The 23,049-nt window shown below is 41.2% G+C and overlaps 1 protein-coding gene across 4 annotated transcripts in view; it reads right to left on the reverse strand.

Moving 5' to 3' along the window:
- The window catches only part of BCL11B (BAF chromatin remodeling complex subunit BCL11B), an 89,809-nt gene that overhangs the window by 29,073 nt on the left and 37,687 nt on the right, over positions 1 to 23,049 (reverse strand). For 2 of the 4 annotated variants that reach the window (XM_008492680.2, XM_008492673.2), the window contains exon 3: positions 18,752 to 18,967. The exons of the other annotated variants lie outside the window; for them this stretch is intronic. In XM_008492680.2, coding sequence (XP_008490902.1) covers positions 18,752 to 18,967 — 216 coding nt within the window. The remainder of the gene's footprint in view (positions 1 to 18,751; positions 18,968 to 23,049) is intronic. 4 annotated transcript variants of the gene reach the window in all.

A 23,049-nucleotide genomic window follows, 5' to 3' on the forward strand; every position in this document is an offset into this window, starting at 1 on the left:
TAAAGTCACTCCTCTCTTATGGCTGAGTTGCCACTCCCTTCTTCAAGGTGGAGAGAAATGGTAATATCACCATAATGCACTATCGAGATCTCAGCAATTTCAAGAATTCCAAATCAGCCTCTCAGGGCTGGTGGCAAACCAGATTGCCTGAGCGAGGGTAGAGATAAAGTATAGAGACTTCTCCAGGGCTGACAACTGTATCACTGCAGTCAGATGCAATTATAGACTGCAGCAGCTAGCAGGAAAGGGGATTGACAGTGACCAAGAGAATGAAAAGGCCTGGAAGAAAGCAGACCAAACATTAGTAATGCAAAGTCAATGCCTAGATTGCTAAATCTGTGCATTACACAAAGGACCTCCTTTGGCAACCGTTACTCAAGATGACTAATGTTTGCTCATGCTGACTTCAACGAAAATGAAGTGCCTGAGAAACTGCTACCTAGGGTGAGGAAGGGTATGTCTACATGGTATCTGGCAGGCTGACAAAGGCTCACCCTGCCTGCACTCCAACCTGGCCAGACACAAGCCAGCACCAAGGTAGAGGACATGTACCTGCGGTTAGTACAAACCCAAACCCAAGCTAACAAGCCCTGCAGAGAGATGGGGCTCAACATCCTCACTCACACAGCTGTATGGCTTCCGGTGCAGGGTTGGCTTGTGTCCAGTTGGCTTGGAGCATGGGCAGAACAAGCTCGTGTCTGCTTGCAAAACACCGCGCACACCTACCTCCACACAGCTCTGACTTTCACCCAAGAGGATGAAGAAATCCCACATAAAGCAGCCATTCTGGATTCTTGGCTTCTTCAAAACCCAGAGATTCACACTGTAGAGCCACACTGTAGAGCCACTGTAGAGCCCCAGTTTGCTTTCCTAGTGGGCTCCAGATACTTAATCTCAACAAGATAAATTTAGTTATATTTAAATCTTTCAGGTCCCTTTTTTTGTTTTTCTTTTGCTGCTTTTCAATTACAGTACAAGGTAAAAGCTTAGCAGATCCCATGATTTGACCAGAAATGCTCATGTATCTCCATGCATATGCTTTAGCCCTCCTTAGCGGGAATTTTAAATGCATTTCCGTCACACATTCATTTCTGACTACCTTGGGCCAAAATGCTCTTCTCTTCTGCAAGATAACTTGATAACTGCTGACCTGGATTATGGTCCTGATCCAAACCCAAAGCAAATCACCTTCAACCATACATTCATTTTATGCCTGTTGTTCATGTAGCAACATGACCAGACCAGAGTTCTAGAGACTGGGAAAATACTAACCAAGTCTGTGCCCAAGCCCCTTTTTTCTTTTTTTCCTGCCTGTAAAATGGCCATACTCACCTGTGAGGGCTGATTAGGAGAAACCACAAAGAAGAACTATGTTACACAGTCTCAAGCAAGTTGCAGTGGTTTTTAAGGATTATTGCTCCATTTCAAAACCACCAAAAGACTACACTACGGAGAGCAAAGGAGTCAAGAAACACTATAGTCCTTGACCATTACACAGCTTAAAATCTTAGAAACCTACATGTCAATCTAATGGCCATTATTCAAACAAATAACAAATAACAAACCTGGACACTGTACCTTGGTGCCTTCCAATCAAAACAGATCACAACACCCATTGCCAAAAATAATGAGTAATAAAATGACTAAGAGGGATGGGTAACCGAAAAGTAGAGACTGCAGGAGTGACACAATACTGTGAAGTGTTAATTCTGTTAGGGAGTTTGGCACTGCTTGAATATTTTATATCCTTTTCTTCTTGGGAACAAAATGCCAACCTAGTCTGGTCATTTTATTACAAGGAGAGGGGAATTCCTCCTTGCAGTAGGAACCTCATTGCTGCAAAGAAAAAAGTAAGTCATCCACGGGAACATCAAAATGTTAAAGCAAGCCTGTGTACTGAAGTGGGACTCAGAAATGCAGCAAATGACAACTGAATCACAATCTACTCTTGCTGCATACAATACACAGGCATAAAAAGAGGCAGAAGAGAGACAGTAGCATGGCAATGGTAAAAATGAGTGAACTGTGCCAAACTTTCTCCTAATACCCTTGCCAAAATGCCCTGTTGTCTCCTGAAATACAACTTAATGGCAGTCAGAGAGCAAGAAACCTGATCTAATGCTCACTAAATCAATACCAATTGATTTTTCTGGTAACTCCCATGGACTTCATCTATGTCCTGCCCTGAAAGAGTTCATTTATTTCCTCGCTATTTGATTATATTTCTTCCTAGAGTGGATCTCCAAGGATGTTCTTTATGTTCTCTGAACATAAAGTGTATTCATAATATTTCTGTTTCGTTTCTTGCAGTGCTTGCTTTATCTGCATAGCTGTTTGCTTGGAATTAAGCATCGCATGTTATTAGACCTTCCACATCCTCACCACAGAGGCACACTGGGGCAAAGGGTTCACAGATGGACTGTGTGGTGGGGTCAACAGCAAGAAACCCCAATTCTTTGCAGTTCAGCATTTGAGCTGCAAAATTATCCATGCTGTAATGACTCTTTTTTTGTTGTTGTTTATTGTTTGTTCACTCTTCAAATGAGAAGTGCTCTGGGCTCCTTGAGATGAAAGGTTATAGCTGAGTACATATTGTTGTTGTTATTAAGATTATTCACAAACAGAAGTGTCAAGGAAGATCCAGAACAAGTTCTGCTGAGGCTCATGTATCTTCCAGGCATCTATGCAACATACTGTTTCATAGTATTATGGTGTGAACAGGGAAAAACATGTAGTCAGTCAGTGCTGTGTTTAAGTGGCCTGCCAATTCCAGCTAATCACCAAGTTATTTACTTCCAGTTTATTAGGCTGAAACTGCCACTAGCTGTTGGCAGCCTCTAATATTTACACCTTACTTTCCTGGGGTCTCTTCAAGAACTGCTGTAATAAAAAAGCCATTTCTTCCAGGTTTAGATGCAAGAATTAACACACAGAGCACCACAAAAGGCCAAGCCAAATTCTGATCTCAGTTACAAATGTGCAACCCCATTGATATCCAGTGGCTTAATTTGCAATGGTCTTGAGCTGCTGTACCTGAGAGCACAATCTGATCCACCGTTTTCACAGAAAGGAGTAACAGCAGTACCTCTTATACACTTGTGAGTATTTTAAACAGTTGGACAAACATCAGTCACCATCAATGACCTTAGTCTAATTTCCACCACATTCAATAAAATCTAGGACACGCAGTTCCTCAAAAATTAGTCTAAACTACTCTCACTCATTTTATGTACTTCAGTATATTTTTATTCTCTTAGCATTTGAAAACTCAGAAACTTTCACATCTTTATGCTCATAATACTCGCATCAGACAGTGAGGAATTGGAATTCCTTACTGAATTGGTGAGAGATTTTCTATGAAAAATGAAGGGACACTTCCAAGTTGACAGAGAAACAAGACTAGGATTTAGATTTCCCAGACTGTAAGGAACAGGACATGAGATACAAGTATCTCCTTTTATTAATATTTTTCACTGGTTAGCAGCAAAAGCATACAGAAAATTCTCAAACTTTCTCTTGATAATTTTCAGACTGGATTTTCTTTTTTTTAGCCAGATACAGTGTCCTTTCATTGATGTCACTGGGGATCCCTGGACAGGAATACTTTATTTTCTTCCAGCTGTAAAGAGACCCTGTTCTTGGTCTCCTGAATCTGCCTGTTCCAAGGAACGTTCCCTGTGCAATGTTCTCCTCTGATTTTAGACGCATAATTAAAACTTCCAGCCAGGCCCTCAGTTGTGTAAGGCCAACAGAGTATCTGCTCATGCAGAGCAAACATGAGATTCCTGACGCTGAGCTTCTGATGTGCACTGAGCTATGTGTTCCATGTGAAGTTCCCAACAACTTTACACCTTCCTGCTGCCAACACAAAGGAGTTCCACAATTTGCTCAGGGCCAGGCACACCTTTATTTATAGGAAAACCTGCTAAGAAGCAGCCAGAATAAACCAATACTGACTCATAGCACATGTATACTTGCTCAAGTGACCACTTCCAGAAAGTAAAATACTTTGGACAAGCCCTGTCCTGCAAAAATTACACATTCATAGCTCATTCTGCAGGCTGAGCTCATTGCAATGAAGAAAGCCATCATGTTACAAAGGATAGCTTTCTTCACACATTTTCTCAAGGATGCTTCCTCCTCCACCACTTAAGGATGCAAGAACAACCAGTCAGGAGACTACACCAAGAGAAACTGAAACACATTTTGCTGACTGCACTCTGAGCCATTCTCCATTTCTTTACTTCAGTCCTCACTCTCCTCCACAGAAATTAAATTTACTATGCAATACAAGCTGAACAGTAACAATATCAGCCACACAAGTATCCTACTAGTTTGATTTATGATGTGTTTGCATCAATTACATTTCTTCCCTACAAGAAAAAAAAGCTAAAATGAGAGGGGAGAAAGAGAAGTAAAGGAAGACAAAGAGCAGATTTTGGGTTTTAATAATTTGAAACTATTTCTTGATAGGGAGAGAACTACCATTTATTTTCTTTTGTCCACTTTCAGATTTCTTGTCACTTTGTGAGGTGTATCAGTTGGGAACTGTTGACATGACAGCACAGGCAGGAAAAATCATCAGAAACAATATAAAAAGGCCAGTTTTACCCTAGTTAAGTGCAGTTACTTTTAATGAGAAAATCTTATTGATCAGTTCAGTAACATCTATGAAATAAAAGGCAAAGATTTTGGTTGAATAATCATAGAAAAAATAATTGTATTTTTAAATAATGTTATTATAAATATTTCCTAAATCGAAAAGCCAGCTAAATGTACAACCAGTGTCCCCTCTGTTCTCACCTGCCTGCTGTACATAGAGTCATATTAAGGTATCAGGGGAACAAAAGGTCCCATTGGCAGTACTCTGCTGTAATTTTGGCATGAATACAGTACAGAAGTATAGTACAGTACAGAAGCTGCCATAGCTGGAGCTCTGGGATGCCAGTACTATCCTCCATGACTCTGTGTCCTGTCTCTGTTCTTTTTATCCTCCATCTCCCCTCCTCTCTCTTTCCCTCTCTCTCCTGCCGTACAAATACATCCCAAGACAGCCTGATTTATGGACAGCAAGGAAGATTTGTGTTGGTCTTTAAATCTCTGTCTGTCCATCTGTGAAATAGTTTTCTAGTCATAGACATTACCTGAATAGACATTTAACAAAAAATAAAAATGCAGAGGATATTTCACAAAAAAAAGAAAAAAAAGAGAGAGAAAAAAAAAAAACAAGGTGACTAAATACGTTATTTTTTCTCTTTTGTCCACAGTACCACTGGAAAACATTTTAGAAGTACAGGAAAGATTTATAGAAGAGGTTTAAAAAGCAAGTGCTATCTGGTTTTTTTGAAACACTGAAATCCTTCTGCCATTATCAGAAATGCCTGCTCTTGGCTAAAAAGTTCTCTTCCTTCACTCAGGCACGCACTGGCTGCTGTTACAGACTGCGGGGAAGGCGCACTCCAACAGGCAGGAGAGCACCATGAGCTACAAAACTGGAGAGCCCACAGAAAAAGATCCGGTTGGTACCCACTTTTATCTAAAAAGCTGTTGCACTTACTGCGTGCAGGTGTACATCAAAGTTTGGTGGACACTACGAAAACTGATCTTGTGCCCAAGCACAAGTCCTTTGCTTCTTTTACTGTCTGCTCCCCACAGATCTGCATGAAATCAAGCAAGCAAACTGAAAAGCATTTGGTCTTGGCTTGCCAGAAATGCTTCAGCACCTAACCAGTCCACAGATAGAAAAGAGAACAGCATTAGCCTAATATTTTTATTTAATGGACTGAACTAACTTCAGAGTCAGAACTGCACATGCAGTAGCACTGCAAACTGAATTTACCTGCCCTCGGACAACACACCGACATTACTATCTGAGTAAAAGCTGAGACACAAAGTCCTGGTTATAATCAATTCACAGGGAGTTCTCCTGAACTGGAGTTTGTCAAGTATGTCTGACAATTGCAGAATAACAGTGTCTTATGTATAGATATGTCACAAGCAGAAAAAAAAAAAACTACCTGGGATACATTATTTGTTAACTGTTCACTCAGCTCATGATAGGTGTGTGACTCTGAACTGTGTCTGGCATCTGACATCTCTCTTTTGATAGATAATGATATATCAGCAGCTTGCTTTCTGAGTCAGTGTAGACAAGGAATGGGCAGCACACGTTCATCAAACTAACATCTGCTTTCAATTCTTATTTATAGATGTAGAATACTTTCAACTGGACATTAATCATTCTCTACAGCAGCAATTAGATACTTGAGACAGATCAGAACAAATCAAATTAGCTTTATTTATTAAACAAAAAATCCTAAGGAGTAAACAAAAAAGACACTAGACCATCCTGTGTGCAGCAACATAAAAAGAAAATTAAGATACTGATACACAGGAGTCTAAAAGCTTTCAGGTGCTATTTTCAAAGCCTCAACTGTAACCAAATAGCAGAGGGCTCTACTGAAGAATGCCTCCTGGATTATTTTAGCAATAACGTGTAATTGAAAGGATTAATGTGAATGTAATGTTTCCCTTCCAAAAATTCAAGGAATGCAAAAATTACTCTCATCTGCACTGCATGACTCATGTTTTTAATGCTAGAACTTCATTTTCACTCATGAGGAATTCAAGCTCAGGGAAATGTTACCACAGAAATCCTCATTCAGTCGACAAAGAAAAATGTCTTTTTCTTTTACTGCAGTTAAACAAAGCCTAGGAATTGTATCTTTGGAGAGACTGGCTTGGTTCAGCTTCACATAAAGAACATCCTGCACAAGAGAAGAGAAACTGCTCTCCCCAAGGGATCAAGAAGATCACCCTTATGAGCTCCAATTCTCCAGACAAGCTGTAACCAAGCAGAATTGCTTCCTCTTGTTGAGGTGTCTCATCTTAACATGGAAGAACAGCTTCCAGAAAGCAAGATGGGAACATTGCCGTATTTGCATGGAAATCAGTAGCAAAAGATATGTAGATCACCACAAAAACCTGGACTGGTCTAGAGCAAGGTGTGCAGTAATCCACCAAACCCCTGATATTCACTTTCTCTTTCTTTCTTTTGAATTTTTTTTTTAATCTCTGTAAATTTTGAAAACTGCATTTTCAAAAAGCTGCTTTTATATTTTAATGAGAAAAAAAAAAATCATGTTTGTTACAGAAAACTGGCAATGCCTACGTGAAAAAGTTATCACCATCTAGATTACGTGTATCAGCAACATTTCAGAGTGGTTTTGTAAGGAGGGGCTAAAAGTTAAGCAGATGAGAAGTTTCAAGAAAGAACATGTCTGAGAATGGTAAGCAGAGTTTGGCCATCCAATTGCAAGATTATATTTGTCTGCCTGTGATCATGAAGTCAATCATCTGTTCCTGCCCAGAAAGCCCCATCCTCCATCAGGCTGCCTTTGCTACTGGAAAGCACAAGGATGGGATAAGCATGTCCAGAGGAAATTTGGTCCTGCTGCATACCATGAAAAAAACGTGCTGCTTTATCACCTCTCCTCTCAGCACCTATTCAGTGTGTCCACAGCTAGGACAGAGGCTTGCATGGGAAGTAGAAAGACAGTTTTTTCGGTGGACCCATCAAACTTCTCCTGCTTCCTATCCACAGCCTTCCCCCTTCCTTCCCCAGCTCTTTATTCACCTGAGTGTAGTAACAGAAGAGATACCATCTGGGGTTAGCTCATTACATGTTTTACTCCTTTGTTTATTTCTCTATAAATATAAACTGTTGTTACCTGTCCAAGCCTGTGCATCTAGCCCAGTTCTGGTGAACCTTAAAAGCCCCAAATTGAAAATAGCCTAAAGATGTCAAGAATTACAGCCAGCACTGCAGCCCAAAAGGCAGCCAGTTAACCGAGGTATGGAGAGAGAAGCATTGCAACATGCAGCACGTAGGGATGGTTTTATATTTAAGATTTCCTGGCTCGGAGGTACTGTGTTAGCTAGTTAGATGTGGTTATAAATAGAAGCACCTGCTGACATTAATCACAATAATTTGGTGATGTGGTTACTGAAGTGAAATTATGGAAAGGGACAGGTACCTTGCAAAGCTAAGCTCAGTTTATTGTTAGTCAGATCATTTATTAGCCAGGGAAAATAACCTTTCCTCCATGTTCTGTGATCTCATGCAAACTGGATCTGAGCAAGGGAGAGAGGAAGGGGCCTTGGGTTTTTATTTGATTTGATTTTTCATTTGGTTCAATGTAACTATAAGAAATAATAATCTGTTCCTTCGTTTAATTTCATCTGTACCACTGGCCAAGAGAAATGCACTAATTTATAAGTTGAAGCAAGCCTTGAGATAATGTCACCCACCATTCATCCAAATTTGTCACTAGCATACCATTAAAGCCATAATTATTTTTTAATTAAAACTAAGGAAGCTGGCATGTGTGTGCCTACTTTATACATCTGCTATGGGTTAAAATAGCTTTTAAAAAATGTTTTTTTAGACCGCAGCCTTTTGTGGCCATGGCCTATGCCAAGGAAAACGCAAACTTGCTTATTTTCTCCATGGGGCGCAACACTGCCTATGTGTGCTTGAACAGATTCGACTGGCCGTGAAAAGAATTCTAAATAAAACACAAACATGGAATTTGGCAACGCCACAGAAGCGAGCTTAAGACTAATTCCAGCATGCGGACGGCTCTCACACAGCAAGTCTGGCTCCACTATAAATGAAACCAGGCTCTGTAAAATCGCCAGTAAAGTTTGAGTTAGGATTTAAAGAGACAGCACACTTATTCCAAGGTTTAAGAGGGGAAAAAACACACGTGTGCGAGCACACACACATACCCCAGCTTATTAAGGAAATGCATGCTGGCCCAATAAGTCTGCACATTGCAAGCTGTGTTTACTTTCAGCAGTCACTTTCATAATGTAAAGTTTAAAAAAAAAACAAAACAAAACAAAAATCCACAAGAAAAAAAACAGTGAATTCACTTTGGACCTTATTTTATAAAAAAGAAAATAAATGCTGTAATTAGTACTGCAGGGACCACTGGAAAGGACAGCAATGAATGAAGGACCTACCTGATGGTAAAATTGAAATGACCTATTAATGAAAAAAAGAAGAAAGTTTGGGGCAGAGCACGGGAAAGGTGCATGTGGGCAGAAGCTCGATGGCCAGCGGAGCCAGAATCAGAGCAGCCTGTTGCCATCAGACAGTCAAGCAATTGGGATGATGACTCACTGGTACCTGCTTGAAGGCAGCTACATGCAATACAGCCCCATGCTGCCATGGAGAGGGACAAGTCTAACCCTGAGGCAATGAAATACCCTGTTTAATACTTCCCCAGTAGTCCCAGCAAGCCCCAGACAGCAGAGATACCTGTGAACAGAGTGAGGAGAAAGTGAGAAACGGCATTCACTCATCTTTAGCTACTAAGGAGAAAATAAATTTAAGAAATCTCAGCTTATAATCACAAGACACAGACTGGAAACTTAGCAGGAAAGGGCAAGGAAGAAATTATTTAAGGCAGTGATGATATTGTCTCCCACACACTCTCTCTCCCTTACAGTTCTCGATGATACCAGGCCACAGAAATAAAATTATACCTCAAATGCCCAACTCAAACCCTGGCCAATGGGTGTTTCCTTGAAAAAGGAAAAGCAGAAGGGAAAGTTTGCTGGCTAGAGTGCTCTAAATATGGGAAGAGCTCAGACATTTATAAGTGTGCTCAAATGCACTAATGAATATTGACAGTGTTGGTAGAGGCAGTGGCTAACACCACTGCAGCTTTCATACTGCTCCTCATGGAGAACATGCAGAGAAGGTATGAAGGAAACTGGAAGACAGTTGATAGCGATTTCACAAGATTATTTTATACTATCTTATGTATCCATTGATAATGATACTGAAATGACTGGCTTCAATAGGCTACAGAGTTTTAACAGTTCTACCTCATATTGTCAGCAGAGGCATTAGTTCAATTTAAGGAGTTACCAGAAAAGATAAAGAGCATCTCTTTCAATTATTATTATATTTTATAGGGTTTTGCAGAAAGGTAAAGTTATTCACTAATCTTGTCCTAACCATAGGCAAAACCACAATGATCCTATTCCCATTTTAATCAACACTTCACACATTTTTATAAAGGATTTGGATTAATCAATGCATAAAGAATCAGACCTAATTTTTGGACAGACTTTGCATTATAAGCCTGCCTGTAAAATAATAAATGAACATACTCTCTCCCTGTTCAGAGGAGATGAGGAAAAAAAAAATCTATGTTACAAGTTGCAAACTGAAAAAATAAGTTTCCTCACAGGCAAAGGCTGCTGATGCTATGCTGAGATCTTAAAGGGTTCCATTAATTATTTTTTTCACCCTGATCACCATGGAGTGTTTTAAATGGTATGTATTTCACAACAATGGTCTGATTCTTACTTAAATCCCTGTATTCCATAGATGATGTTCATAGCTGGCATAACAGTAGAACACCACTGAAGTCAGAAAACACCTCATAGAAAGATGCTCAGCTAAGCATCCCTAGGCAGCCCCTAACCTATTCCTCAGTGGACTTCTGGCATGGTACAGTATGCCCTGGAAGTACCACGCTTGTCACGCAGCCATTGAAAAGATGTAAGAATCAGGTTTAGATCTGGGTCTCATGTGAAGTAATCCAGGTCAATACAGGACATGTACAGAGACAGCCTGACACACAAAGAGGATAGCATGCTCCCCTCGTGTTGCCAGGGGATGTTCTGAAAATGATGAATTTCAGTTGGCTCCAAATAGCCAAGTGACGTTTAAACAAGCTTAAAGCTGCAGGTATGTTGTGCAAACTGGCCTGTCTCTAACCAAAGATTGTTTATGTTAATAGCAAAGACAATAATTTAGAAAGCACCATTTTATGGCGTGATTTCAGTGCCGATGTCTCCCCACTGCCTTGCTCAGTGCTTGCATTAACCTCTTTCCACAAGACCCAGGACCTCTGACTCTTACAACTGAATTCATAAAAAATGTAAACCCTTGCTACGTGGGATTTTTGTCTCCTTCCTTCCAAGTGCATGTTTTATTAAGTCATTGAACCTCGATTCCCCAGTTTGTGCTACAGGGCACACTATGTTCGCTGGAATACGGACCCAGAGAAATGATTTGATTACAACAAAAACAAGAAGGAAATAAAGACAGCAAAGGCACATGCCACACTCTAGTCTACCAGATTTCTGTACATACTAAAAAAATTTTTTAAAAAGGCTGTCCAAAAGAAAGCAAACAGCATAAAAACGTATGTTGCTAACAGTTGCTCAGCTGTTTACTGTTCAGCAGAAAGGACTAACATGCAGCACCCAGGAGTCCCATGGGTCACATACAAAGTGCATCAGCATGGATTGTTTGACTTAAAAACCTTTCTGAATATAAAGCATCCCACCTGAACAGAGGACTCTTCCTTTCATCTATTTTTATGGAGTACTCATTAAAAAAGAACCCAGGTCCTCTGAATTAGGCAGCTCTGGAGGAAAAATGGGTTAATTTATTTGCAGTTCTCTGAGCCACCCCATGGTCAAATTCCTTTAATAAAAAATAAAATAAAATAAAGATATTTCACTGTAAAATGTACAATGCCTCACTACTGCCTCCAGATTTTCAGCTCTGGATGAGAACTAAAAAACAGTTCTCGTCACAAGTATCTACACCATGCACCATAGCTCGCCCTACTTCCTTTGACACTAAGCATTGTATTTGTGCAGAAGAGCTTTATCTCTGTTCTCACAAACCAAATAGCACAATTCACTTCCTGGCTCAGACATACAAACACATCCGCACGTATCTGACAGAAAGCAAGAAGAAAAGTGATGACAAAAAGCTGCTGCTGAAAGGGCAGAAGAAAACTCCATCCTGAATATGCCAGGTGAGGCTGTACAAGTGAACTGTTTAGCATATGCTATGTACAAATGAATGGTAATTTACTGAGAGAAGAAAAAAGAATAATTGCAAACATTTATGCCTTGTGCATGCGTACAAAAAAAAAAAAAATTTAAAATCCACTCTTAGAAAGCTGGTGCATTGCCCCACCAAAAGGCAAGGCACCTGATAAACACTACCCCTCATTTTGTAGCTTTGTAGGTGATTGCTTCCTTCCTTCTCTTTCTGACGCTGATTTCTTCTCTTTTCAGGAAGTGTTCGCCAAGAGACATTCAACTCCCTGAAAAGGGTGGGAAGAAGGAGGTAGCAAGGAGAGGCTGGTCCTATACTGAGAACCACCCCTGGTGGTTACTCTGCTGAAATAAAACAAAATTAATTCCTGTCCCTTTGCTGAATACAAACATGTAACATCCTGCAACTTTAAAAATAGGTCTGCTCCTCTGTTGAACAACCGAGGTGTTTCTGAACATAATGCCTGCCAAAAGCTGTGGTGGTGCCCAAACCTTGCCTGCTGTGTCCCATTAAAGCAGTCTTTATTTATGCTGGTGTCTTCTGGAAAGTATTGCACAAATGCCAAGGAAAGAGAAGACTGTGATTTGTTTGGGTCTTCTGTCAGAGCTGCAGGCACCTTGCCATCAGTGGTGCCTCTTTGTAGGCAAGCTACTCTCTCACTACCAAATTACTGATACTCCCAAATATTTAATGAATCAAGGGGAGGTGGGGGATGGGGGTGTGGGTAGCAGTTTTTACTAATGGGAACAATGCACAAGAAAGGAAAAGGATCCCTGTAAAAAAAAGAAAGAAAAGGCCCACTCAATGAGACAGAACAGAAATGTCCTTCCCTTGCTTTCCCATAACCTCCCCTTTTGCCTCAACTCCCACCTGATACCATCAAAGCCTGTCCATGCTTTAACAAAGATGGATCAGTTGCTGTGCAGTCCCTGGTGCTTACTCTATACTCTAAAGTCACCTACTCGCAACCCAGCCATTGCTCAGCAAACTCTAAAAGGAAATAAATTTGTTCATTCAAATAAGCAAATTATAAAAACACCTTCATCCATCTTGTTCCTATATTTTTAAATTTCATTATGGCCACAGAATTGTTGGCTGGGAATTACCCTTCCCCCACTCATACATACACCCTTTAAAAATGCAAAATCTAGCCCTCTATTTCAATATTTCTGATGTCAGTGACCGGTGTCGGCTCTCCCCATACAGTAACTGCTTTAAAGCGCTGCATACAGCACTGCATTAAAAATTAATTACACATGCTATTTTATTGATAGTGCATAATGTAATGAGCACCAGCTGTGCTAAACATCCAAACTCCTTTTTAAGACAGCTATAAAAAAAGAAAGAAACTGCACTTCCAAATGCTTCTCCTGTCAGAGGAGAAAAACAGCAACATCTTGGATGGATTTGAAACAGGATTCTTTGATTTAGCTCTCCATTTGGAGTGTTTGAAGAGTTCAGACTCTCAGGCTCAGCATAGTGGTATGCGATCAAGTTAACTCTCTCAATGTTGGGGACATTGTCTTTACCGCAAGCAACGTTGCCTTGAACCCTTTTGTCCCAAGACTACTAGATTCAGTTCCACCCATTAATATTAAAATTAAGGACTTTTCTTTTTTTCCTGGGATGTCCGGAAATGGCATGCATCCACTCTAAAGCACCTTTAAATATTGCTTTTGCTCCTGCTGGTTCCTAACTTGACATAATTAGGACTTACAAAGATATCATGATCGGGCATCTGTCTAGAACAAAGCCTCAGCCATGCTCAAATTGCCAGCACCACTGCCCCATGCAGCACCCTAATTTTAGCTGCCTCTTCACCATCTCTTTGCTGCCTCTTGACAAATACACCATTCAGTCAAAAAATCAGTTAGTGATTAGATCCATCTATTTTGACTTTGGATCTGATTTTAATATCTGGTGAGACAGAGAGCTGCATAGACAGACAGGTCACATATGATTTTAATACTTGGATAGATGGATGAACACAGAGATTGATAGATAGATGAAAAGATGGATGCATACACTCAGAGTGATGCATTACCCTTTTTAGTATATACATCTCTCACTCATCTTTGCACTCTGTAACTACTGTCCACAAAGTCAATTCTACTACAGCACACATTCAGTATTTTGCTGCAATAGATAAATACATATAGCCATGACTAATATGGACATCTCTTCTGGATGCTAGCCAGTACTTTATGCAAACCTCTTCTTCATGCAGCAAAACGAAAAATATACATTTACAAAGGGCCTACAGGAAACTCTAGGTCTTTGTCTGCTCTCAGACACATATATCAAATTCCTCTTTCTCCTCCCAAAAAGCGCCCAGAGCTAATAAGAAATAAATTTTTGTAGACTTTTTTTTTTTTCCACTCAATCAGAAATGAAGTATATTAGACATCTTCCTGGGACTTGATGAGTTAGGAGGTTTTTGCTGCATGAGTTTGCATTCTCCACTCTGATTACTGTTTTGTTTTCCGTTGATCCTCCTGTGTTAATAAAACCCAGTCTGGAATGAACAAAACCTTGCTTCTTGTTCTAGTAAGAAATGTGCCGAGTGCATACCATATCATTAACATAAAAGTTTTTGAAATAATACTGCTTTCTAGACAGGATGTATTAATTGCATCAAGCTTTTTACAGCAAGGTGGTCTAATCTAGCTGTTCTTATTGGCTGACTCCAGTTATAAAGCCAACACAAAATGAATACAGTGATATAATTGAAGGAGGGGAAATAATTCTTATAAAACCTATTATTTACTTACAGGTACTTCTTTTATCTTTGCTGTTACCTTAACCTTTGCCAAGAAAACACCAGACTAGTTAAATGATGCAGTAAGTAGAATTTCAGTAGTCAAGTAAATTGCTGTAAACTTTACAAGATGACTGCATGATTTTCAGAATGTCCTGATGACTAATACAGCTGATTGCTTGAATTAACAGGAGCTTGTTCCACTCCTCTGAGCTATGGTCCCATGCTGTCCTCCATTTTATACCTTGAACTTCACAGTCCTATCCATTAATCACTGCTGTCCATGCCCACTTGCTGTTTTTATACGTGCAACTAAGTATCATAATTGCTTTCCATCTCCTTCCATGAGTCTATACCTGGGAAGGAAGCAGTTTCACTGGTTAGCTGAATGTATCTGCACCGGACAGATTAAATTATCTGTACAGAGGTATATAAAAAGCTCACCCATAGGCCTAGGTCCAAAGATTTTGGATCAGGACTGCAGGAATAGGGGAAATATTATTATCTGTGCTATTAAAATCCCCTTTGTCTTATGCCGATTATAATTCCATGTCTGGGGCTTTTGCACTGTAGGATCTTCAGGGCAGGGACTTTTTCCTTTGGAGAGCACACTGTAAAGTGCCATGCACTTTTGCGCTGTGATTTTCAAAGCTCATTTCTCGTTAACTTTAATGGGAAATGGGCATCCAAATCTCCAAGGCAGCTTTGACAATTTAAGCCTTAATGTACAATATTAATAAATCAGCATCATAAAAAGAGCCTTATGAAGATGTATTGTGAAAAAAATAGCCTCACAAAAAGTATTGCAGTGTATGTGTGCATGCATACAGGCATATACTATTCTTTACATAATAACGTCTCTCAACAATCATTTGCATGTCTCTGTTATGCAAAAAAACCTGTGTGTGTTTTACAGTTACTCTGAGCAGTTGCAATTCATTGAAATGAAATAAAAAGCAGGCTCAAAAAAGCACCCTAATCTGGCAAGGGGTAAAGCAAAATGAATGCTTTGCCCATTTATATTTTAGATCCAAGCTACACAACCCTGTGAATTTCATGACTGTATTCCAACTTCTAATTAAACAGGCACTAAAAACATTTAAATGGGAGAACCCAATTCAACAGACAGAAGCCTCTGAGTCAAAAAATAAATAAATAAAGAGACTGTGAGTGAGATTATTTCAGTGGTAGATTATTTTTTTTAAAATCAAGTGGAAAAACAGACCTTTACTCACAAATTTCTCACCCTGTAGAGCCCTGAACACAAAGAACTGAACGAAGAGGACCACAGCCAGAACTGGCCAAGCAGCACAGCGGACACCCAAGCCAACTCCCCAGCATCATTTACTGTGATTGAAGCTACTATCAACAACACATTTTCTAAAGATCAAAAACAGCTCTGGATGAGGCAGCATGACTTTCCCTGTGCATGACTGAATGTTACACAGCATTCCAGGAGATTGCTCTTATCTAAGTTGGAGATTTCCAAATGTAGTTTTCACACGCACGTACCCCAGATCCCACTGGCAGCCAGAAATTTAGATTCTCCAGCACAAAACTGCTGGGATTCTTGTGGGCCAGACTTGTGAGTGCCCAGCAAAGATTTGGGAGTATTTGCAACGTGAAGTCTTCAGACTGACAGTCTGCTTGAGAACGGCACAAAACTCCATGCCCTGAATTAAATGAATGCTGAAAAACAGGAAAGGTAAGAAGTTATGAAGGAGGACAGTTGAGAACTGCTGATGGCTTTTGTTCAAAGAAGGAAACAATTCTTCAGAAGCAAGAAAAGGGCTGATGGAGTAAAAGGCTCATCAAGTCAGAGAGACAAGCAGAACTCTAAAGCTGGAGCAAGTGACTTGTAGATGTCTACATTTAAATGAAGGACACAATGGAGAGATCATTACTAGGTTATTACTCAATAAAAAGAACTAGCTTTTCTTTCATTTCCACATAACTTCTGGGGGGCCCAAGGACCCCACCACCCTTGCCACGAGGTTTAAACCACAGCCAGGCTCATACAGTGCATATTGTAGGAGGTAAAAAAGGGTTAAGTAGATATAATCTCCTTTTTCAAGAAAAGAAAATGTTTCTTTCAAGAAGAACTTGACCAACTACTGTCATAAACATGTAGCATACACTTTGATATAATCTATTCTCTAAGTGCTGCGTACTGCAGCAGTAATTACAGGCAGCCATGATAACAGGTCTCTCTCTCCACAGAGCTGGCACTGCTCTCCCAGTAAACAGGCAATTCTGAAGACTCACAGAACACAACTCCAAAGTGAGAACTCAAACTACCCAAAGTACAAAAGCCTTGCCTTCCCACGTTCTTTAATAAGTTATTCCTTCCTTCTTATAATATTTTTAGTTGTGCTTGCTTCCCTCACCACTAGCTGCTGGCAACAAGAGGAACAGGGAACCTGAGCATCCAGTTCACTGTTACAACTACCTGCGTACCAAAGGCACCTACAATGTATACTGGACCCATGAAGAGAAAGTACAGCAAAACATGAGATCAGTTCCAGTTTTATTTACAGGTTAGGGGGAGGAGAGAAGGGGGGAGACAGGGGAGATATCTGACTTTCTGATCCAGCTCTCACCATTCAGTAGAGCCTATTACTATACCTGTCTCAAGACAGCTGGTCAATCCGCTGAGGCCAATGAAGCAGAGCCTGATTAAAACATCATTCCATCTATGCTGCGTATGGCAGCTCAGATAGGAAATCTGACCAAATTTCCTGGATTCACTGAATGCACAGCACCACACAGAGTATTGCTGCAAGCCCAGTGCCTGTGTCCTGGCACAAGCAGATGGGTGCAGGCTGAGCTTCTCCCAGACAGCATGAGAGCCCTCCTCATTTTACCCTAAGCTACACCCAGGGTTGAGACAGGACCCTGAGGATGGCTTTCAGCCTCCTCTTGAGAATATGTTATCATTCAGGACCAAAGGTTTCCAAGATGCAAACTTAAATTTCTTGCAAAACTTTGTATTGCTTTATTACAACAAGGATGTATAGGGATGTTCTCATGAGATATAGTGTACCACTGCTTGAGGAAGGAAAAAGCTGAGTGCAGCAAAGTTTTCCCTGCTTCAGGAGGACCTGAAAAGCCATTTCCCAAAGGTTTACTCCTGACAGTAGCTGCTGTTTCTCTAAATCCTCTGGTCCCCATGCATTACTTACCCAGAATCATTCTGAAACTCCCTGTTAAAAGTCCACACACGTTAGCGTGAATGAGAGCTGCAGGGTTTGGCCCACCACAGTGAGACTCCATAAACGCTTGTGGATTTTGTCACAGCTGTATTTTCTTTTAAGCCTTCCCCATTTTCACCTCTGCAGCCTGCAGTTCACCATAGATTCAATCTTGCAACTAAGCCACACTCAGAAACACCCACTGATTTCAAAGAGATCACTGGGTTTGAAACGATGGGGTCTGGCAACAATATGTCCATGTACTCTTTGGCTAGCTCGGTGAGCCCTCATTTCCACATCACTTTCCCCTCCTCGTGGTGACAAAAGTCAGGCAGCCAAAAGGAATAAAGGAAAAGAAAAGCTGAGAGGAAAGAGGAGATGGATTCATGGCAAGTTACCAGGAAGCATTTTCTCTAAGCAAGAGAGAAAAGAGGATGGAGTATATACATCTCATGTGCACATGGACGTGGAAAAGAGTCTTTACTTCTAATGATTTGGGAGGAGAGGTAAAAAATGGAAGAGAAAAAAAAACTATGTCAGATGTTAAATGTTATCCAATTAAGCTTAAAACAAACAGCCCAGAGAGATGAAATCTTGATACCAGTGTATCACATTCTGTGAGGAGTCTCAGACACTTGTTCACAGTGTGGCACCATCAGGCCAGCAGCAGCCACTGGTGACAGCTGAAGGTGGGCAGGAAGGGGGGAGAGATGGGAATATGGAGGGAGTTGGACACCCCTTCCTGCTCCCCATGCTCTGCCATGGTGGAGGGAGAAGGAAGAAGTGGAGGTGGGTGGTTTAGGGCATTTTCTCTGCCTTCCACACACAACCCAGTGAAAGCAGCTCTCCCACAGCAAAGATGACATCACGTGGCAGCACTACTGACCTTCAGATAGCAACAAAAAAAAATAATGTTTCTATTACCTGACAACTGACAATGACATCCAAATGTGCCTGACGTCTCAGTCTGAATCTCAGTCTGAGTCCCGCCAACTGAGACTGCACGTGCACCACAGCAGGGCAGGCTAAGGCAGGGCGGGAGGGAGGCCAGTGCGCGGAGAGGTGACGTGATCACAGATGTGTGAGGGTGGGAGGAGGCAGCTATGGGAGCCCCCGGCAGGTTTGCAGGCCTGGACGGCCCTGGAGAAAAAACAATAGAAAAAACTGTCAGTTGGATCTAAGGTTGAAGGGACAGAGGAGGCATCATCAGGGGAAACAGGTGAGACAGGGCTGGCTGCCTAAGGCACTACACATTTGGTCTGAACCCCTCTCTGGGTGTGGCTGAGGCTGACGGGTGGGGGAAGAGCAAGAAAAGACCTGGGGGACTCACAGACTGGGGCTGGGGGCCCACAGGGGGCACAGAGAGGGGCGAAGCGCTGGGGAGTGGCTGGCCCTGGAGTGGAGCAGAGCTGGAGGAGGCAGACTTGCTCAGGGACTGAATCAAAACAGGGATTATTGTTTTACGGCTGTGTTAATGCATTGAGCCGACACAAAACTGGGCAGGCTTTCTGCTGAGCTGCCGCCGAAGCCGGCTCCACACACCAGCCTGGACAAAGTGCGGTGACTTAGAGCTCAAATGGCTTCAGAGAGGTGCCAGAAGCCAAGCTCCCAGAAGGAAGCATTGGCGGCCACTGTGCTGCCTTCCCGCTTGAGCTGTGGTCAGTTGTGCATGTTGCGTGCCCCGATTATGAAGGCTACCTCCCTGTTGAGCCTGTGAAGGAGGGAGCAACCTTTTTCCTGGTAACTATAAGATGCTATTGTAACTTTCAAGAGAATTACTTATTTTTAACCCCTCTAGGAATCACCTGCCGGTTAAAAGCTGTATTTAAGAGTTTTCTCCTGCTTTGCTGGAAACGCTCGCTCCTCCTGGCACTAGTCCAAACTGAGCTGCACGGCTTTGAAAAACTAAGATACATGTTTTAAATATCAATATACACCTGTACAAATAAAGATACGCACAAACATACACATGGAATCAAGTATGAGCTACATTTTTGGCTGTTGTAAATTCACAGTTTAAAGGGAAGTCGAGAAAATTACATCACTTTACATTCACTAAGTATTCCACCCTTTTATTTTAAACTATGCCTACCACTTAATTATTAAATAAAGGGCAGGTACTAAACAAGGACAATTTCTAAATGAAGATGTGTGGTGTAGTGGTCAGCATTAAAAAGTTGGCATTTGCCAACTGTTACCACACAGTGGTAGATCAGAAACCGCAGTTTCCCCCTGTATTGAGATCAGGAAATACATGTGCTAATTGTGGGGTAACTTCTGGCAAATGTTCTTTTTTTTTTTAATGGTGGCAATTCTGTCTGTTAGATGAGTGTGCACCTTGCAAATACATGCAAACACCATGGCAGCAAGGAGTAATATTTATTCACGCTCTCCCCAGCCCTAGAAAAGCAACATTTTCTAAGGAAGACTCTCCACCTCAAGAGTCCTGATTTGGAAACTAGGCCTGCATGTTGATCTGACAGCTACACGTGTGGGGCAAACGGGGATACTTCATCCTTGGCACGGCATCCAGCGCTCCAGTCTGCAAGGACTGCATTTGATTTTGTCATTTATCTTAAATGGCTAAGAGACCACCAGTGCAAAACATTTGTGTGAAGCTTTTGCCAAAACCACAAGTGAAGAGCCTAAATTCCCTGTGTAAATACTTGAGCTTCAAGCATCAAGGATAAAATTTGTGCTCTTTTGTGAGGATTGGTTTTAAATAGAAGCCATTTCTGTGGCTCATGGGATAAGGAAGGATTTTTTTGGAGGAAAGGGGGGCCTCAGTTTCTTGGCTTTTGTAACTGTTTGATCTCCCTGGAAGTACTACACAAGTAGGTAATGATAACTACTATGAAGGTCATACTTATGCTGCATTTTGGGCAGGACAATGTGCCAGGCAAGGGAAAAATAATGTTAGACATGTATTTCCATGTTTATATGAACAACTCATCTGATGTTTTAACATATATGAGCAACTAGTTCTCTTTTTTATTTTTCGTGGAACAAGCAAAAAGTAGCAAATATTCCCTACGATGACTTAACAACTGCATTTTATATTCCTAAAATTATTTTTAAAACTAGATTAGAATAGGCTATGGTGAGGTCTCTGGGCATTCATCCTTGCTGGGAAAGTTGTGAGCTTGAAATCAGGATTTAGAGTAGGGCCACAGGGCAGCAACATCTCAGGTTACATCTGACATGCCTGTGGCCCCACCATGACCAAGAGCACTGGTCTTGCAGTCATTTGGCCCTGTGCACATCATGGTGCCATACTCCAGGTTTTGAAGCAGATCATCACACAGAAGAACTATATGAAGCCCATCAAGCATACTGTCAACCACAACTGCATGGGGTTTTAACATGGAGGTGCACGGGTCCTAACACACAAGTCTATTCTGCAAGTAATAGCCTCTACTCTAGTCCTGATGGATCCCGTGTTTCCATTGGCAATGAATTTGATGCAGTCTGCACAGCACCGAGGAGCCCAAGAAAATGCTCATCAAGTGGGTACAGGAAGGCCCTCCTTGTTCTGATCCAGTATGCCTCCACTAACATAAAAAGAAAATTAAGGTTACAAATAGGAGGTTTCAAGCCATCTGGGAAAACGGATTCTGTAAGAGCCTTCTAACAGAAGCACTGGGGGCAAGCCAGCAATCTGCTTTAACAAGGTGCCTAACAAATTTCTGGAAAGGACTACATGAACCAACTGCCAGTGAATGGATGGAACTGAACATGTCACTCTGAAGGTCTTTTTCTGTCCTTTGATATCTATATGAGGAAATCTAAAAAGTGCTAACCTAGTGTTAGAAAGAAACGGATGGGTAAGGGAGAAAAAGAAGGGACTCTGGCAAAAGTCACAGAAGAGATGCTCTGGCAAATGGAGTCTCACCACCACTCCCAAGTCCACGGCTAAAAGACAAGCAACATAAAACCAGGTGACTCCTCCTCTTTGTTACCACATTGTTTCTTTGAAACAAATTTGACACAAATTCTATAGGACAGTGCTATAGGATCAAATCATGTGACCAATCATGGAGAGGGAAATTATATCAAAGCCTCAAGGAAAAACATGATAAAAAGGAGTGCTCCATCATTAGGTATGGGATGCTTCTTCACAGCTACAGGAAGAATAACAGTGATGCTCAGAAAAACTCAGCTTGTGTTTGCTAGTAACATGCCCTTATTTTGCCTCTCCATCTCCTCTTCTATGGGACTTTTCTTCCCCATAATGTCTCTATTTATAGTTGAAAATTAAGAAAAGAACTCTACCATTCTTCAACTTAAATGCTACAGATGATGGACAAACACAAACAGTTAAAAAGATAAATAGATATAGGTAGATAGACAGACATCCTAAGGTGATGTTTACAGTTTTCTGCTCAACCCACAAAGCACCAGGCAATGGAAGGAAGCTAGTCTCTGCAATCCTATGGCAAATCAACCACATCATGTTGCACACAGGTTTCAAAAAGAAAACACTCCTGTGAGGCCCTGACTTCCACATAGGCCACAGCCACAACAAGCACTGAGGGAAAGCAGACTACAGGAACAGTCCTGCAGCTTTAGAGGCAAAAACCTGATCTGGTTGTTGCAAGCAGGCACATATGTGCAGTTTTGTGTGGCTTGGACATCACTGACATGATGTGCAAGGTTCAATTTTTCTCTTGGGTCAGCACTGGGAAATCACTCACCTGCACTGCAGATCTCAATTATATATTCTGCTTTTATTCTGCATGGATGTGAGGGGGAATTTTGCACATAGTATGAGTGTGAAACATACACAGGGACTGTCACGATGTAAATAAAATATCTGCATTGCTGATGGTAAAGGAGAATTTTGTCTTTACACTTTAAACAGGCTTGGCATATACTCACTGCCTATACCTGGCATATTGCATAGGGTATGTTGCCTCCCAGGCACTGCTAAGAGTAAATTTTTTCTCCCTGCTGTTTTGAAACTTGCAAAGAAGAAAATAAGGCAAATTGGACATGACCCCAGAAGATGGAAATGAGCATAAGAGCCTAGATGAACATGACAAAAGCCACAATCAAGGCATAAATTGCATCCTTTTGTTATCCTTCTCCCTGCACCTAGGCATGACTGGCCATACGATATGGTATATGTAGAATGCCACAATTCTGTGGCACATCTGCAGAAAAGTCCCTGAGCAAAACACAAAGATGGAGCCACAGGCAGCATTCACAACATCCCACCTCAG

Source organism: Calypte anna, chromosome 5A (genome assembly GCF_003957555.1).
Source record: "Calypte anna isolate BGI_N300 chromosome 5A, bCalAnn1_v1.p, whole genome shotgun sequence".
In the NCBI taxonomy this organism is placed as follows: domain Eukaryota; kingdom Metazoa; phylum Chordata; class Aves; order Apodiformes; family Trochilidae; genus Calypte; species Calypte anna.